The sequence below is a fragment of the Periophthalmus magnuspinnatus genome, chromosome 1 (assembly GCF_009829125.3).
Source record: "Periophthalmus magnuspinnatus isolate fPerMag1 chromosome 1, fPerMag1.2.pri, whole genome shotgun sequence".
Lineage (NCBI taxonomy): Eukaryota > Metazoa > Chordata > Actinopteri > Gobiiformes > Gobiidae > Periophthalmus > Periophthalmus magnuspinnatus.
The window spans coordinates 25,193,976-25,214,022 of record NC_047126.1 but is presented as its reverse complement, the minus strand read 5'-3'; the positions used below and the strand labels follow the sequence as shown (position 1 = coordinate 25,214,022).

General features: G+C 38.4%; 1 protein-coding gene across 2 annotated transcripts in view; it reads left to right on the top strand.

Moving 5' to 3' along the window:
* The window catches only part of LOC117372984 (noelin-2-like), a 65,866-nt gene that overhangs the window by 33,735 nt on the left and 12,084 nt on the right, over positions 1-20,047 (top strand). For both annotated transcript variants that reach the window (XM_055221375.1, XM_033968845.2), the window contains exons 4-5: positions 4,021-4,240; positions 8,375-8,481. In XM_055221375.1, the coding sequence (XP_055077350.1) occupies positions 4,021-4,240; positions 8,375-8,481 (327 nt within the window). The remainder of the gene's footprint in view (positions 1-4,020; positions 4,241-8,374; positions 8,482-20,047) is intronic.

Genomic DNA, 20,047 nt, shown 5'->3' with positions numbered 1-20,047 from the left:
GGAGCAGAGGCTCAAAAACAAAAGTGATCTAAATATGCTGTGTGTTAGCAATTAAAATCCATAGAAATGTAATACCCCCTCTTTAAGGAAGAGGGATATTCAGAAACTTGACCTTTTTAAAATACCCATTACAGCATATAATTAAGTAAATCTCACTATGCATTCAAGCTGTGCACTTGGCGATCCCTTTGAAAACATGCAGAGGGAGCAGGAGATAAAAATAAGTGTTCAGAGGCACGTAAACATTATAGAATCATAAATGTATAATTAAACATGACACTATGGAAGATGCATGTTGTACTCACCTCTGCATCACCCTGCACTTACACAGGGGTGATGCTTTCAAGTGCACTAGGTACTTTTCTTTTTTTCCTCCCGATGCTTGCTGTTGTGCCTGCGAGCTGTTCCGACCTGTGAATATTCATGGAGGATGCATAGTGAGTTTATCAATAACTATAGGGAGATGGGGAAAGGTAAAGTCAGTCAAGTGTGCCGATTTTCAACATAGGGTAAATGTTGGGGGGAAAGGGAGGATTAAACATATATATGCAGCATTTATTTAATTACAGTTTTTTTTTAGTTTTTTTTTTAAATTGCTTAAAGGGCCTATATTACGTAAAATTGTCTCTTGTGAGTTTTGAGCCATGTTAGAATGCTATTACCTCATTAATAGCTGGAGTTGTGTTTTGTTTCATTCACACATGAGTAATATTTTATCAGTCTGTCTACATCTCTGAAGTTCAAAATCCACAGTGACACCTTGTGATGTCAAGTAGTGGTAGTTTTCACATTAACAGCTACTATTTTACCTTTTGTTCAGTAGGGATAAGCAATTCCAGGGCTAAAATTATCCAAATAGTTCTAATGAAGGTGTAAGAGGTTTAAAAACACAGTGGAGCACGTCCTGTATTACCACATGACATCACAAGGTTTGAGAAAGAACAGAGACTAAACATGCTTGATGCATGAGTCAAAATAAATTAAATAAAATATTTTTTGATAAGGAAAAACAATATAACATAGATTAAAAAAATAGCATGATATGGGCCCCTTAAAATACAGAAAAAATATTCATTCTCACACCTCTCGGACCTCTCTCACTGATCGGTGCCAGGGGTTAATGTGATCTCCACAGATCAAACCTGTAGCTTGCTGGCGTCATCTGCTTGGGACAGACAAGTTTAATCTAAAGTTTAACATGTACATGGAGACTAGCAGTGTTGGGAAGTAACTAAATAAATGTACTGAAATTACATATTCAGAATACTACTTTTGAATACTGTATTCAGTTATACAGTTATACTTTTATTTGGTGGTATACATCAAGGTATGTGCTAATGCAACTCAAGGTGATAATACTCAGTACAGTAGAGTACAGTACTCTGACTGGATGTAACAGAATACATAATACAATATGTTTCAATCAAAGAGTTCACCATTCTGCAAATAAACTTGTGTTGAATCTAAAATTACTAAAATTAGTAATTAGTACTAAAATTTCAAACTTGATTTTGATACTAAAGAATCGATACTCAATACCAATTGTGATACCCAAATTATATTTTTGAGATATATTGTAGTTTTCAACACAAAATAATAGTATTTGTTTATTATAACATGTGGCCTTACAGTAGTTCTGATAAAACTCAAGTTGAAACTGAAACAATGGAATGGTGATTTTATCCAGTTTTGTGATTTTTTTTCTATCACTTTAAAAGCTTAAAAGAGTATCTAGTATCAATATTAGTTTTAGTATCGATTAGTGTCTGATTATTAGACCATAAACTAAATACATTTTTAAACTATTTTATTCAACATGGGAGACTAGCAGGGGGCATACCCTCCTCCTGCAAAGTGTGCCTTTACATTTTTCATATCCATACAGATCAGAGAGACCAATTCTTACATTATACATTTTTAAATAGCCTCCCTCTCACCTGTACATGACACTGGAGAATGGGTTTGGACTGGCAATTTGAAATGAACTAGATCAGTTTCACTATGTGTCAAACTGTACAAACCCAGTCTCTTTCTAAACCTGAGGAGGTGTTAGGAGGACTCCTGCAGATGTGAGCTACATTACTCAGGTTAAAACAGGCTGAGGAGAAAAGTGCCACTTAAACAGACCTGCCGAGAGGCGTTTAGGGACACTACGTCCATCTTTAGTGAGAGCTCTTGACAGTCCATCAGACAAATGATTCTAATATATTACTGAAAACAATTGAGAAAAGTCTGCTCTGGCTGTGACAGTGAGGTCATGATTACATTTTCATACAGAAGACTTATAAAGAGCCGGTGATGAGCTATCGAGTCCTGACCATGACTTGACCACAGGCCTGTATAAGTTCACACCACAGACATTCACAGATCCAAAATTCTCTATCTCTGCTTGTTGCTACAACTCGATCACTTGCTGCCGCTGCTACCTGGAGTTACATCAAATCGAATGCTCCCTCACATACAAATGAATGGTGAAGCCAGTCCCCATGCTAAAATGTTTACTTCAAGATATTTATGTCATTTATCTGGTCTCCTCACCAGTGACATGTAAAAGAGAAAGCGTATTGGTCACTAGATGTTCACCAGATGCACACAAGCTCAGATACCACTTTACAAAAAAAAAAAACATTCCCAGAACCAACATTCAGACACAGGGAGAACACTGCAATTGAACCCACAACTGTGCCTGTTGTGTTGCTGGTGCACTGTGGTGTGGTGCAAGTGTAACCAACTCAGTTGATACTTGATACAGTGACAATTTGATTCTCACAAAATATAGCCAAAATAAATATATATATAAAAGATAATCATGAATATTCTTAATTATCACTAACTCAACTTTTTTGCTACTAAACAGTGGATATGGTATTTTTGTGATTTTCTTGGCAATTTTAGTGCAATATTGGTAAACTGACTGAAAAAAGTGTGTCCTGGCTCCAGTGGCCACTGCAATTTCAAGTCCCACTTTAAGCTTAAAACAGCCCCATGGTGTATGCTCAAATATACACCCAAATATACACCATTTTCACCACAATGTTGCTAAATGATGACCACTCTCTCTATCCTCCTTCACCCTGCCATTTCAGCTTCCAAGTCAAAAGGTTTGCAGTCTGCTCACATAAGGCATGACTCATGAAAAAGCCTTGTAGTAGCTATTTAGCTACAGAGCCGTCATGCTAATTATCCATGTGTGAACACAATTTGGCCACAAAAATGCCCAGTGCAAGTCCTGTGATGGATTATGGACTGAAAAACTGCAAGCTCATATTCTTTGTCGTAACAATCTGGGGAAATTTAAACAGAAAGATTTCTGAGGCTCGGAGAAGATGAAGATAGGATGATAGATAAAATGAATGAAGCAAGAGTGAATAAAGCTATATATTAAGTGTTATACTATGGTTCAAAACAAAACAAGTAGTTTCTGCTTATGTAAGTGCATTATTTTATTTCAAATTTATATTATCCATAACATAAAATAGCTCTTCTGTAGACTACACACTCCCACTTGTTGTATGGAGAAAAACAGCATGTTAAAATTGGTACACCATCTGTACAGGAAGGGTCAGCAGAGAGGGCACATCGCAGACGTAGGAGCTAACTGTTTTTAGGGATGCAAAATAAATATGTTGTATTTTTAGTTTTTATCTGTTTGGTATAGATACTCTCCAATCTAGTGATCTCTCCCGGGTCCTATTCAGATCTATTACAGCTGTATGATTCTGTCCAACGCTCAGCCCACAAGCCAACAACATTCACTTCATAAACCTGAAGTTGTAGTGTATAGTGTAGTGATGTGTAGTAGTTTTGTCAGTGGGATGCATGCTGATTGTTATATTTGATTGACTGATTTTAATACGTTGTTTTTTCACAAATATAACATTTTCAGAACAATAAATAAAAGCTAACATGTTGATCTAAATGTGCTAAAAACAACTAATCACAGTTATTGTCCACAGATCGCTTAGTTGATGGTTCAGTTCCAGCTCTTTCTCATGGTAGTGTCTGTATATGTGTGTGCAGGAGCTAAAGGGGCAGATGTCTCAGCTGCGCCCCCTCCTGTCTGTGGTGGATCAGTACCGTGTGGACGTGCAGAGCCTAGGTGTCCTGAGGTCAGAGCTACAGAACCTGTCCCTGGTCCTCACCTCCATCCAGGAGCTGGTGGGAGCCTATGACTACGAGGAGCTCCAGCAGAGGGTGCTGCTGCTCGAGAGCCGCCTGCACGGGTGCATGAACAAGCTGGGTATGTACGGATCTGTACGGACAGTCTAGTGCTGTGAGGAGAAAAGCTTTAAGGTCATTTTGAAGGGCATATGACAGGTTTTCATGTTTTTCTAATTATGACTTGATTTGGTGGGATAGTACCTGTGGTCAATATTTATCATAGATAAATTTAGAGCTATCAGATGCTACCCTCGTGGGTATCATCTGATAGCAGCTACACCGTATTTATTCTGATATCTGTTGCATATGTCTCGCACTTTAATAACTTGTAGTTTGCACTATGTATTGAAAATTTTGCAAACTTGTACATTGTCTTTTGTATTGCACTTTTTATATGTGAATTGTTTTGTTTTTAATGTTTGTGACACCAAGGACTACAGATGGAAATTAGCATTTTGCTAAATCTGGTGCAGCCATCTTTTTAATATATCTGCACACTGCCCTTCAAATAAATTAAAAAAAATAAATAAATCATAGTTTTACATCAGTTAAGTGGCAGTTTGTGGTAAAAAATTTGTGAAAATTTACAAAAATACAGGAAGTAGAACTGAGTTCTAAAACTTACCCGTACTTATGTCATCAACACTGTAAATCCTTAAAAAATGCAAACACAAGGATGGCATTTTTCTGATAATTTAACCCTTCAATTAACAAAATAAAGATGTTGTCGTGTATTTTCATCAGTCTAATCATAACTATTGTGGAATTTAGACAGGTTTTGACCCTTGTTATCATTATGGTTGTTAGGTAACAGTTGCGTAATAATTATGATGCATTAGTTGCCCTTGATGGTGAGAGCTCAGATCTTGGAATGACGCAATCTTCGAGTTAAACATGGGATGCACGTTCCAGCTGTCAAGTTAGAAAAACGATGGCCTGTGTTTTGCAACTTAATCAAGTTATAAAAACTAGGAAAGTGCTCAAATCAACCAAAATGTGTATCCAATTAAGTCAATTTAGTAACCCAGACATTAACAGTTAATGTTTCCACTTTGGTCTCTGAAAGTTGTGAAAAGAGCTTATAAACTCAACATGAACAGTTGCTTGGAATGCATAAGGTAAGTGAGGAATAACTTTTGACCACTGTAGTGGTCAGAAGTTTTAAAAACATTTTAAAAACAGTTTAAAATGTTCTAGTTCTGTTTTTAGTTCACATTTTTAAGAAAGTAAAAAACAGGTAAAGTACCTTAGTAAGAACATAAAAGATGAAACTCTAGAAAATCAGCTTGATTTAAACTTGGCAGCGATTTAAACCTGTCCAGGGATGTACCCGCTGTGATATGTGACGGGAGAGTTCTACAGCTTAGGGCAGGGGTGTCAAACTAAAAAAAAACTGTGACTAAGTCATGGGCCAAACTACATATTTATTGAAAAATTTCAACAACATCTGCATGTTTTTCAGAATGGGTGGATTGGATTTGAGTGAGGCGAGAGGTAGCAGATGCTAATGAGTGTCAACAGAAGTGTCAAAGCATTCTGGGATTCGTAGTATCAGAGGTGCATGCGCTATAGTGGTGCAGCGGCTGGCGGGCCAGCTCTAATACATATTTGATATGATCTCATGGGCCAAATATATTTATATCAAGGACCAAATTTGGCCCATGGGCCTGAGTCTGACATGTCTGGCTTAGGGCTAGTAACAGTGAAAGTGCTAGCTCTTGAGAAGCAGCTGGTCTGAGGGCCTGAGTATTCTGCCCAGAGTGTGCAGTCAACAATTCACATAAATAAGAAGGTTCCAGATCATGAAGAGATTTTGATTTTAAACATCTTAAACTTGGCCTAACTTGGCCTAACTTTGAACAAATTTGCCTCATGTGGGACATGAGGCAAATTTGTTCAAATGAAACATAGCTTTTACTGATAATAACGCAACATTAATACTGATTTATTCTTGATAACAAAAACATTGGACATGATGTCAGATTTATTTATGTTGTAATTTGGGTTTTAGTTTTCAAGACAATTATCCAATCAGAAAGAAAAAATAGGCTTTCATGTGGGTTGCCAGCTTCAATGCTGAAATCCAGTTGGTTTAAACCTAAAAGGACTCCCTCTGATCGTCACGCCATAAACCCCAGCACCTGCAGCCAATCATTAATCACGGCTAGTGCAGCCTCTGCAGCTCAGTGAGTGAACTCTGGAGATAATAAAGCTTTCATGAGGCGTATACTAAGGATGATAATTTTTTTTTTTTTTCCGTATTTGGTAACCCAGGTGAAGCTGTGATTGTAGTACCTCTTTATTTAACTGTACAAGCACAGGCTACATACAGTTCCATACAACTAAACATGGTATATTCTTTCAATCAACAACCCAACGCCATATCCTACTTTGAGAATATGTATAAGCAGATGTTTTGTCCAATGACTTATAAATATTTCACCACTGAATTTTTGAGTTCACAGCGCTATGGCAACACTGCATGTGAGAAGTCGGAATGGGCTAGCACAAAAATAACTAGCATCCTTCAAGGTCTACACTCATGCATGTGTAGACCTGTTATGATAATTAATATTCATATCTCTACTCACATTTTTGAGTTGATGTTACAAACACACTTGACTTTGCTTGGATTTCTCAAACACGGACTGACCTACTTCAGAAATGGAAAAATTGTGTAACTGTGGCTATGGTGGCCCCAGTGGGACAAAATGAGGGTTTGGACTAAATATTGATTAAAAATGGTGACAGTATTTTTGTAACAATGTGAAATGAGGTGGACAAGGGGGGTGTGATAGTGATTTATGTGCCCTCTGTTTCGCTTAATTGCTTTTTGATCATATTGAAGATTGCATAAATTAAGATACAGAGGAACGATAATGGAAGCAGCACCTCCGCAGGGCAGGACATATGGAGAGAGGGAGAGGGGGGAGTGAAGGAGGGAAGTGAGGCAGAGATAGGGAGGGAGAGGGAGGGAAGGACAGAAAGAGGGAGTGGGAGGGAGAAGAAGAGGGAGAGGGAGAGGGAGGGAGAGGAAGGGAATGGAGGGAGAGAGAGGGAGAAAGAAAGGGAGATGGAGCAGCAATGCTTTTAGTCAATTCAACATAAAATTTCTTCACAGCTTCAAGCATTCCATTAACATTTTGTGTGGATTCAACTCTCGGGTGACGTTGGTTCGTTCTGTGTGGCATTTGCATGTTCTTCCTGTGTCTGCGGGTTGCTCGAACTATGGTTTCAATAATATTTTTTGTACATATTTTATTTGTGGTGCCTTTCAAGATACTCAAGGTCACCATAGCGCAATTTAAAATACAATAAAACAGTTAAAGAAAATTCAGTCATGAGGGATAGAAGAAGTTTGTCTGAACAAGTAAGTCAGCGTGAGTAACCCACGCACAGAAAGTTGAATTCTTTCAAAATTTGTGAGTTCACAAACTCATGAGAACCCTTCTGGTTTGGCTCCTGCTGTTGTAATTGCTGGGTCTAATCAGATCAATGACAGAACAGCATTGTGGTTTGGGCAGAGACCAAGGTGAAGCGCCCAAACAAACCAAAACAAGCTGCCCACACCAACCAATGTACTTCAGCTAATTTGATCAGAAATACAGACTATTTTGTTTGTGAAAAATGTGCAGGAGGTAAATGCTTTGTGCATTTGTGGACAGGATAGACCTTTGTGCTTTTCTCTCAACTGGATGTAACAAAAGTTAGATTTTTCTGCTTGTTCCACATCTTTGACCAAACAGATTCAAGTATCAGTCATGACATTCCACATTTTCTTGATTGCTCTCAGTGAGAGCGTTTCCAGATTGGTAATGTGTAGAACTGAATTTAGAGCGACACATCAATCTGGTTTGAGTCAGGTTACTTAAAACATGCACAATAGGCCAAATCCTCCAGCTAAGGTAGTCCTGACCAAGAGTAGCTCAAAATCTGGAGATGGATCCCACTGCTCCTGACAAGTGCACCAGCAGCACTAAAGACTGGGTCAAATGCAGAGAGGACACATTTACCGCAGGGTACAAGTGTATGAAGTGTATGTTAACCTTATGGCGTGTTAGTGTTGTCTGAACACACTACAAATCAAACTGACAATGTTTCTTGACCTATTTAGCTGTTAATAACATGTGTGATGCCCCATTTTCCCTGGTACACTGATAATAGCTTTCCAGTGATTTGTCTCTGAATCTAACCATGTGTTTGTATGTTGCAGGATGTGGCCGCCTGACTACAGTGAGCAGCCCGATCACCGTAAGGGCCTCGGGGTCCCGCTTTGGCTCCTGGATGATGGATGCCATGATCCCCAGCTCCGACAGCCGGGTACGCTGGTACACACACACACACATACACCCATCATAGTATCAATGTGAGCCATAATTCTATATCTCATAACACGGAGCGGTGCGAGGCGAGGTGGCCGTGTGCTGCAGCTCCGGTTGTCAGGGCGACAGTCCCCGTTGCCAGGTGTATTTCATTGCCATGGTGACCCCAGGCTGTTACTGAGATCGCCGTGGTGATGGAGCGAGTGTTTTATTTGCAGCTCTCTGGTGGATGTGGATACAAAAATAGGCCCCTGCTGTGTTAGACTGAGTTACCTGGATGAATCACATTTATCATGCTGTGACATAAAATAACTGCTACTGATGCCAGCGCTACTACAACAAGCCTGACCTAATTTCTATACAATCATTTGATTGAGAGATTCATATGCTACATCAACAATAGATGGGTGATGTATTGGTTCCAGTATCGGCCAATATTGACACATTTTTTACAATATTGGTACCAGCTGATATTACATTATATATTCTATACCAATATTTAACCCCGGTGCTGCCCCAGTCTGTGTGTGCCTATGTGTCATTCCCAATTTGTCTTCATTGGGTTTATTTTTTGACCTTGATAGAGCTTTAAGCCATGTTACGACGCTGCTACCTCATCAAAACACACCTGGAGTTGTGTTTTGAGTCTAAATATGCAGGGTTTGTGTGATAAACATGTGTGGATGGAACAAAATGCTATGGACTTTAAAAGTTAAAATCGGTTATTTGCCACAGCTGCAGGCCAAATATTTGATATCAGGATCGACTCAAAAAATAAAAAAAATTAAAATCTATCAAATCCATACATAATCTAGAGTTTATAACAAATCTAAGAAATGACAAAAACGTGCACTATGTAACTTTCCGGTGAAGGGTCTGTCATCTGCTTGTTTCAGTGGAGATGTTATTGCTAGCTAGCTATAAAACACCTCCAATAAATGCAAGATGGATAAGTATAATGCCATTTTGTGGGACATTTGTGAATTTACCCTTTGGATATTTCATATTCTGCATGCATGTCTATGGAGGAATGTTCAGCAGTTGCTATGGTGACACAATGCACACATTATCAAACACAGCCAAAAACAAACAACACATTTTGAGGAGCCTATGATCAATACGAGCGGTCCTGTTTAGGTGTTTAATTTTCAACAAAAAAGGTGAGAGTGACTAACTGAAAAACTGATCGCTAATGCTAGTTAGCTTGTGATTGTAACGTTATTTGAGAGGAATTTGTTTAACAGCGCAAGTCAACTCACCTTTTGTAGTTCCAGCTAAGTCAGGTCTTTATGGTCTGATTGTGTTAAAATAAATCTCACATTAAAGTCTAAGTTGAGCAACAGCCGACAGACAGAGCAGTGTCTCCAGAATGTTGATGACATCAGGTCCGAAGTATCAATAGAAAGAGTATTTCACAAACTGTGGGTGAAGAAACAATTTTGAAGCTGTTTTATGTAAATACATTGTTTTATTATTTTTGTTTTGACATTACAAAGACCCGACATCCCTTTGGCTTCTAAAAACAGCTCACATAAAAAGTTATCAGACGCATCAGAATAGACAAGCAGATCATTCAGTCTGGTATCAGAAACGGTACAAAAATATCACGCTTTCATACATTTTTTTCAATATTATGACATCTTTGAATGCTGCAGAAATAATTATTTACACTTACATACCTACTCTCTGTTGTACTGCACAGTGGTGTTAAAATTTGAATGAGATACTAATGAACCACAATGTGTGCCACGCACACAACATCTGGATTGGATGCACTTTTTCACAATGTTATAATGATGCATTCCAGATGGAATGTAGGTCACAAAAGCACAGTAACAGGGCAGCATATGTGTAGGAATCACTTTTAACATTAACCGCTCAGACAGTCTACAGCAGAGACGTCATATGCACGTAATCACACTGCACGCCACTCAGATTATGTTGATACATTTTTCAGTGAAGGAAGCGTCTCCAGGGTTTCAGCAGGGGCAAGACAGGAACCAACACATGGTGTCAAAACTGATCTAATAACATATTTAAAGACTACAGTCACATAAACATAGTGTGTCACATCCAGGACCAGGTCGATAAATATAATACACTTCTTCACTTCAAACATCAGCATCTATTGTTAAGACAATTTAACAAAGGAAAAAGTGCATGGAGTGCAGACACTTAACACAGTAAGTGGCCTAATTAATGCAAGCACCGCAGCCACAGCTTATTACTGCAAAGCATCCTCCCTCTTGTTAACTTTTGTATAGTTTTAAAATGCAGTTCATCTGATCATCAATGAATATATGAGCAATATTTTATTTATTCATATATTAGTTTATCTGAATGAACATTAATAAACATTTCTGTAAATGTTTCAGTATTAAGTGCACACTTTCCAGCTGTAGTCCCCAGGCAAGGTGAGAAATGCCACACAGTTTGATGTTTAAACATAAGAATATACAGAGATTAGTTTTGTAGGAGTGGTTCTGTTTTAATCTGTTTTTTTTTTTGTTTTTTTTTTAAAGAATAAATCTATAAAAAAAAAAATCTAACTGAGTACTACCCACCTATGTTGATACAGACAAGGTTGATAAAATGAATTGCCCAAGGATGTCACAACAGTACAAACCAGTGTCAGTCTATATTTTGGAAGATATATGTGTATTTATATTTATGAGGTCGTAGAGTTTCGCAGCAGTGAACATTTGATGGAGCGAGTCTGAGCTACAGCATTTAAGGACACTCTCATCTCAAATTCATCCCATTTCTCAAACATTTATGCAGTCACTAACTTCAGCACACAGGCATGTCCTCCACCCTCTAGTAATGCTCCACCCTCCATCTAAACTGCAAAATTTGAACCATAAGTGAGGAACATGGTCCAGTTTCAGCTGTTAGCTCCACCCACTTAGTCCTCTCTCTCTCTGATGTTGTTTCCAAATGGTTCACATCCAAAAAATGGAGCATCATACTTTATGGTTCTCATCCAATAAAATATCTATTACAATGTGTGAGTAACATCATACATTTCATGTTTTTACCATGGTTAAAGTGCAGCCTGTGCGTAAATGCGTACAGCGGACAGTCTGGCTCTGACTGAACTGTTGTGCTTGGCGACTTCACACCTCCACAGACACAGCGTGCTTCACAGTTTGGCCCACGCCTTCTGGACTCTCACAATGACACAAGCACAACACAAGAACACCATGTTTTCTTCAACTAACATTCCAATTGTGTCCAAAAACAAATACTCACATTACATTATATGCAAAAGCTTTGACCATCCATCCATCTTCCTCGAGGCAGCAGTCTACGCAGGGACTCCAAGCCTTCCCTTCCAGCATGTTCTGCGTGCCTTGGGTCTCAAACTTATTATCCAGGATTTGCCCTTTCAGTCACTGCCCAAAGCTTATGGCCATATTTACCTCATTAAAGCAATCACATGTAAGGAAAGGAAAGTCAAAGTGCTACAAAATAACATATTATTTGCTGTAAATTCATATATACCAGTGTAAGGCAGTGTATGGCACAATGTCAGTATTCATTTATAGGAGCTGGAATCATACTGCAAACCTGTGGACCATGGGATCTGACCAACTGAGTTACTGCCAGCCATGTTCATGTAGTATTATTTAAAGTTATGTAACATGAACTATAGTTGTGGGTTCAACTTCAAACCTTGCTGAAGTTGTGTCATTGTACAATATACTTTCTTCACATTTCCAGTTGTATGTACAGGTGTGTATAGTAAGTAAGTAAGTTCTCTTTTGTTTCTTTCTTTCTTTTTATTTATTTAATTAATTTGACCAGGTCCTTTATACACCTGTGGCCCTTATCATGAGGACACATTTTGCACATCATTTTTCAAAAGCTGTCTCGATTTCAATTCTTGGTTAAAAAAAAAGAAAAAAAGATTACATTAAGGAAAAATCAATATTCCATTTTCAGAGTGTGTATGTTTGTCATTGAGAGAGAGAGAGGTAAAGAGGGAGATAGAGAAAGAGAGACAGAGAGAGAGAGAGAGAGACACCGATATAAGTGTCAATCAATGTTGCATTATCACCCAGAAACAGACACTGCTCAGAAAAGCTGAAAGCGGAGATTGAGGGAACGTCGCTGGCGGTGTCTCTGCTCTTTTGTTTATGAACATGGCTAGCATTAGGAATGAGCATATCATTCGTGTCAGATGTGTCCAGCCTGAGATGGTTTGGACATGAATTAAGTGGTGAAGTTGTACGTATTTTGAAATTTGAAAAAGTTTCCTTATCTGATTTCAGAATAACAAACATTAAATCGCTGATGTATTCCCTGACAGTATCTGATTCTGCGTATGACAGCTCGATCCGATTCAGAGGAAAACTCATTTGTAATTCAGACTGATAGCATTTTTATCACTAATATATGTATCTAAAGGGACATTTTTCAACATTTCATCATGATGCACTATTTAGGCCACAATAACGTAGCCAAAGTTATCAGTAGCATTCCTTTGTGTTTTTAAAGTCCATGTTCACTTGACTAATTCAACACATATTACACATTCTTTAATACCCTTTTAAACATGCATACATTCAGAGGTATATTTACTAAGCATCTGCGCACATGATAAATGCACTGAACAGTGGACACAGTGAGATTAGATCAACACAGAGCAGATTTTGCTCCTGGGAACAAATGAATATGCAAAATGATTTGGTCAAACTGCACAAAAAAGGGGACAATACAGATGAAGTCGTGTAGTAGGGGCAGCTTGATTTATCAAGACAGCAAGAGCAAAAACTGTGGATATTTAACATGTTGAAAAGACAGGTGTAAATTGTCTGTGGAAGTACATTATTTAAAAGTGATGTAAAGTGCACGAGTTCACACTCACTAATTTTCAAGCAGCAAGATTTTATTGAAATAGAAAATTCTCATTGAGTGCAAATAAAACTAAGTATATGATTTTTTTTAAATGAAACAACAACAAAAAAGACATTTAAAGTACAAGCTACAAATCTTTACACACTAAATATTACATTGATTGAAAATGATCAAATGATCAAAATGATAATTTCATTATAGAAACAAATCTTCTATCCCATTGAAAAAAAAAAAAAAAGAATAAAACAACCTTTTTTCTGTTCTGGATTCCACCTGTGACTTTAAACCTTAAGATTCAGTCTTTCACTTAGCCCTTTGTTTCATAACAGGTAACTATAGCTGAAGAGGGGAAAAAAAGCTTTTTCTCACACCTACACCTGTTTTTATGTTTTAATGGGTCGTGGATCACCATGGTGCTGGTCCCATATGGCTAATAAGCTGCAGTAAGTTTTGCTTCGGTTTCCAAACATGTCTCTTGTGCTTGCGTTTTTCCTTTACACGTCTTTGGATTTGGCTCTGGATGCGTCTGTGCCTATAAGTCTATATCTACAATGAGCACACTGTAACGCTGATGATTAAAAAATTGAAAATTGCAGCTAGTTTTAATTGTATTCAGTGATTGAAGAAACAGCTACAGACACAAATGTGAGCACATGTCAAAGCCATATGATAATTAGGCCGATGCCACAGAGCAGAAACAGCACCTTCCTTTTGCTCAGACTCCAAACTTTCATTTACATTTTAAAATTGCGGGAGGAATAAGAGGCGTAGTTTGTAATAGTAGATCATATGCAACATGCCCACAAAAACCACATGCAATTTTTCAGTTTGCACTAGTAATGTAGCACCTGGCTTATTAAATAAGCCCCCTTAGTCACAGTGTGTAACTTAAAACAATGGCTACATTTGGAAAATATACTTTATAAACTAAACCTCCATTTCCAATGATATATTTAAACAAGTCCCTTTCAAATAACATCATCACAGTGGCATAGTCTGCAGTGCGGCTGATCTGTCCATATTTACTGTTAAGTAAGCTAACTCAACTCTGAGGGACATTTATATAGGCTACCCATTTACTCAGAAAGACTTGCGCTGATGCTTTTAATCCTTCAATTTGAATCATCCATTTTCAAGGTTTAAAATGTTAAAATACTGCCTACCCCTGGCTCTTACCCTGACTGTAATAACTGCACTTTGAAGTATGTAATATGAATATGTCTTTAGTGATGCTAGAGTGGTCTGGGCCTTGGATACTGAAATGGTCCAGAGCTCTTTTAATGTACCATCACAGGGACATACGGAAGGACACCCAAGAGACATCAGTAAACATCAATGGGGGCGACAGTAGCTCAGTTGGTAGAATGTGTATCCACCGATCTGGAGGGTGGAGGTTCAAATCCTGCTCTCAACATAAAACATCAATGGTAGAGCGGTCAAATACACTGACCCACAATGTCGGCGTACACTAGTCTCTGAATGTGTGTGTGAATGGATCAGTGGTTCCTTGCTGTAAAGCGCTTTAAGTGCCTTGAATGTGGAAAAGCACTACATAAAACCATTTAACGTACAGTAGTATAAAAACTTGATATCTGGGGACACAGTTAAGTCATGTTTATAAAATTTAAAATAAAAATCTTACATATGGTCCCTTTAAATATTACTGACCAATAAAATCTTGTGATATCCTCTAAAACCCCGCAATGTACTTTAATACATGGACAAAACAGTCAGCCTAGCTCTTCATTTAGTAGGGTAACCATTTTAACAGCCGCCATAACAGATCAATGCTGTCTGCAGCTACACCAGGTCTGAACATCTCATAAATGCATTCAGTTTGGCTCGTAAAGATAAGAACTGAAATCCAATGTTTTTATTTTCAAAGCAAGTTCTGTGCATCAATCTACATTAAACAGCTTGAGCTAATGAGCACTAGCTTCGTTTGCTGAGTACACTATCAGGGAAAAGTTTGGATACGCTTTTTCATTTTTTTATTTTTTATTTTTTTATTTATTCCTATGATTAGTTCCATTGTAGATTTTCACTGAAGGCGTCAAAACTATGAATGGACACATGTGGAATGCAGCAAAAAAAAAAAAACAAACTCAAAATAACTCAAACTTGTTTTGCTTTAAACCTGGTTTGCATTTATATTTAGAGCTGTGAAATGAAACCCGTCAAGAAGCTCACTGAATAAAGGCTAAGGATTTGCAAGGGTGGTTACTCTGAGGATCTGAATATAAAATTAAAAAAATAAAAATATTTGAGTTATTTAACTTTTTTCCATTGCTACATAATTCCAATCTTGCTTCATATATTTGATGTTTTCTGTATGTATGTAAAAATAAATGTAATGTAATATAAAATGTAGAAAGTAGTAAACATAATGAACCATGGACTCCTTGACTGGTAGTGCATGTCAACTCAGTATTTAAGTTAGGGTGACCTCTCTATTTACCTAGGACAGTTCCAGTTTTGAGCCCTGTGTCCTCTGTCCTTGTAGATTTATCCAAAACCATTGATTTGTCTCAGTTTTCTATAAGAAATGCCCCAGATTTCCATATTTTTTGACCAATTTGATACCCACTAACATTAAGTCTCCCAGATTATATACTGACTCACAAGTAAGTCATGAAAGAGGTACCTCAGGAATGAACCAGTGCGTAATAATGTTCTTAATTATGTGCTCTTTTCACAATTTTATTACTAACAACCCAACCTGGGGGTGTCCCAGTTTTTGATTTTGAAAAACTGCTCACCCTTATGTAACTGACAGTGAAAGGTGGTTGTTTATTTCAGGAACATCTTAGCGTTTGGTAAGAAATAATTACTGTCTGTGATTGTATAGCAGTATATTGCTCCTGCTTGGCTGAAACTCTCTTGTACCCCTTTGCACTATATTGTTAGCACAAGAGTATCTGTTGCATTGTCTTGATTGTGGTCGCAATCTCATGTCTGGTCTCGTCTTGTGGGAATTCTGTTTCGTTGCATCCTCACCCCTACAGTTGTATTTCCATCACCCTATTTTTAATGCACATTTTTAAGATGTGCAGAAGTAACAGGAGGTGGAAATGTCAAATATTGTATTCAGAACCCTTAATTCTCATATTTGCTTGCTTCAGATGGATTCTGATTTATGCACGTAACGGTTAAAGAGCATCTTAGAAGGTGGAAACGTATTTAGCCTCACAAGCTCATGAAGCAAATATAAAAACCACACGACCATCAGGTTACATACCTGCATTGGACCAAGGTGGATGTAGGTGATGAACAAAGCAACAAATAATCCCATCATGCAAGTTGTTGTTGGCCAAAACCCTCCAGAGGAGACGGACAAACATCATACATTACTAGCGCAATGTGTGAGGTTGAAGGTAGTTAAAAACAAAAGATGTTGGCCAACTAATAACTCGCACGGAGACACATAAACGGCATCTAAGCTTCATTAAGAGACAAACTCAGGAAAAGTTTATGGTTGTACAGAGCTGTGGACAAGTGTAGCGGGACTTCAATGGCCGCTCAACTTCAGCTAGTTTAAACTGTTTTGGATATGACACAAATCTATGCAGCAAACAGCTAAATAATAGGGAAACTGCATCTCTAGGAAGGCCAAACCAATCAGATTAGTGCAGGATTAGTTGTGATGACACATCACCTGCTTGTCTCCATGTAAGAGATCCACTGACTTTAACACAATGTAAAGTAATGTATTTTAATATAATTGTTCCATATCAAGGTCCCATAGCTTAAGACACCCTTTTTAGATCACTGTCAGATGTTCTAAAACAGTACAGTGCTAAAGAATGAATCATTATGGGGGACCTCAATTTAGACTGGTTAAATAGGGAAGATAGAAAGAAACTTAAGGATATAACGAATAGCTTCCAAATAACACAAATGATGAGCAGTCCCACTAGAATAACCAACTCCTTTCAAACCCTATTGGATCTGATCTTCACTTCTAAACCGGATTGCGTAACAAAAACCTACAACTTCCGAACAGGCTTATCAGACCATAACATCTCCCTGATAACGCTGAAGTTGCCAAAATGTCAGTATACAGACCAAAAAGTACATATTCCTAAAAAAAACCCCAAAACCTTCAACCTTTACAAAATGAACTTAGGAATAGCCCGTGGAAAGAAATAGTAAATTGGGTAAACACTGAACAGGCTTGTGATGACCTAATGATGATATTTAACACAGCCCATCCATCCATTTTCTTCCACTTATTCGGGGCCGGGTCACGGGGGCAGCAGTCTAAGCAGGGACTCCCAGACTTCCCTCACCCCAGACACATCCTCCAGCTCCTCCAGTGAGACCTCAAGGCGTTCCCAGGCCAGCCGAGAGACATGCCCGGAACATCTCTCTAGGGAGGTGTCCAGGAGGCATCCTGAACAGATGCCCGAGCCACCTCAGCTGGCTCCTCTCGACGTGGAGGACCCTCTACTCCGAGCTCCTCCCGTGTGACCGAGTACCCGTGTATAACACAGCCCTGCAAGCAAAGTGCAAAAATAAAGGTGCCTTGGATTAACAAGACAGTCTGGGCCTTAATGAAGAAAAGAGACTCAGACCTTAAAGGAGCCATTAAAACAGGTTTAAACACTGTATAGTTTTAAAACCTTGCAAAACAAAGTTACAGCTTAGCTACGGAAGGCTAAAGCAGACGTTTATCTGGAGATAATTAAAGACGCAAAAAAGAACACAAACTTACAGGGAAAGGACAAACAATGAACAAAACCATAACCCTAAACGTCAGTGGCACTTTTATTTCCAACAGCAGTGTTATTGGTAACCATTTTTTATCATAATTTCACGCTTTTTCTGAAAACACACAGAGACACCCTAACAGCCCCAATAACTATATTTAAATTAAAATCAATCTACAGCAGAAAACAACTTCCCTAATGCATTGAAAACAGCCACTGTCACCACATAAAGCAGGGGATAAGCAAGACATGAACAGCTACAGGACAATCAGTATACTTCCCATCATAAAATGATAGTTCAACAACTTACTCAACACCTGGAGAATGAAGAGTTACGACATCCCATGCAGTCTGGGTTTCGAGCAAATCACTCGAGCAAAACTGCATTCTCCCTGCTCATTGAAACAATAAAATCTAACCTTGTCAATGGAGGGGTAGTGGGAGCAAGTGTCTTAGATATTCACAAGGCATTTGGTACAGTTAGCTACCCTATACCACTGTCAAAACTAACACAATATAAACTGTCTGTAAACATCCTGGCCTGATTTTCAGCCCCATTTATAAAATGGCTCCCAATGTTTCAGTATCACTAACACCATTTCATTTACAGAGGTCACTCATATTGGAATGCCACAAGGCTCAAACATCGGCCCTCTTCTCTTCTCGCTCTGTATAATCAATCTGCCATCTAAGTGCCAGGATGTAAATCGTAAACGGTTCCACCTTGAAGACACTCAAAGCGCTTTACATCAAGGAACCACTCACCCATTCACACACACATTCATACACCAGTGTACACAGACATTAGGGGATAAGTGAGTTAAGTGTCTTACCCAAGGACACAATGACAGCATTCATCTGTGAGAGCTGAAATTGCACTGCCAACCTGTGGGTCAGTGAATCTGACCGCTCAATGATGCTTATGTCGAGAGCCAGATGTATGCTGATGATACGGTAGTTTATACATCTGTTCTGTATCCTTCCTTGGGGAAGAGGTATACTGCTTATAGTGGTTATGGAGAAGGTAGCAAACTGGTTACATGATTCATGTCTCACATTAAATATAAAGAAAACTGCAGCTATGTATTTTGTCAACAAATGCAAATACTCATCTTTCCCCAATGTCTCTGTAAATGGGGAAGTGATACAGAAGGTGACAGAGTTCTTGTGTGTCACTCTAGACCCCACTCTCGCCTTTAAAAAACAAAACAAGGAACATCAGGAACTCTAATTTTAGAAGCATCTCAAACCTTTTTCAATGCAGTGATTATGTCCCATTTTCATTACTGCTTAACATTCTGGTCCCAGGCAGGCAAAACTACCCTGAGGCCATCGGAATAAGCAAACATTAGAAATCTTAGACCAAAAACACCACCACTGCCATGTCCTACAAAAATATAGACTGCTCAACTTTGATAATATACAAAGAATAATCTTAATTCGATTAGAATATAGAATCCTAATTAACTCTGCCGCTGCATACTTTGTTCAATCCACATTTGTAGTGACAACCAGTGCCACATGGGCCTCCATCGGTGGGCAGTGCACTATACCTAAATGCACAAACTGCCTTGTGTTATATCGCAATAAAGGAATGGAAGATTTTCCTGACTGAATGAAAAAAACTAAAGAATCTATGCAACATTTTCTGTGGAACTTAAAATGTGGCTGTAGAGTAACCAAACTCGCAGCACTGATAAAGAGATACAATACCACACACTGCAAAATGGTATTGTATTTTTTGTAAGCTATGGACTGATGTAATTGTAACTCTGTGTTGTCCATTCCAGTCTCATACAGTCCAGTCTGGCTATGTTTCCATTGTAGGGAGTATTTTATCTCTGATGACATAGGCTAAGATAACAAGGATGGAGTTGGCAGTGAGAGCCCTCAGTACAGAAACTGAATTTCTCTAACACTCCATTAAAGTATCCTTAGACACCCTGTACCTGATTTGACCCGTGTATTTGAGCAAAATGTGTCTTGCCCCAGCAC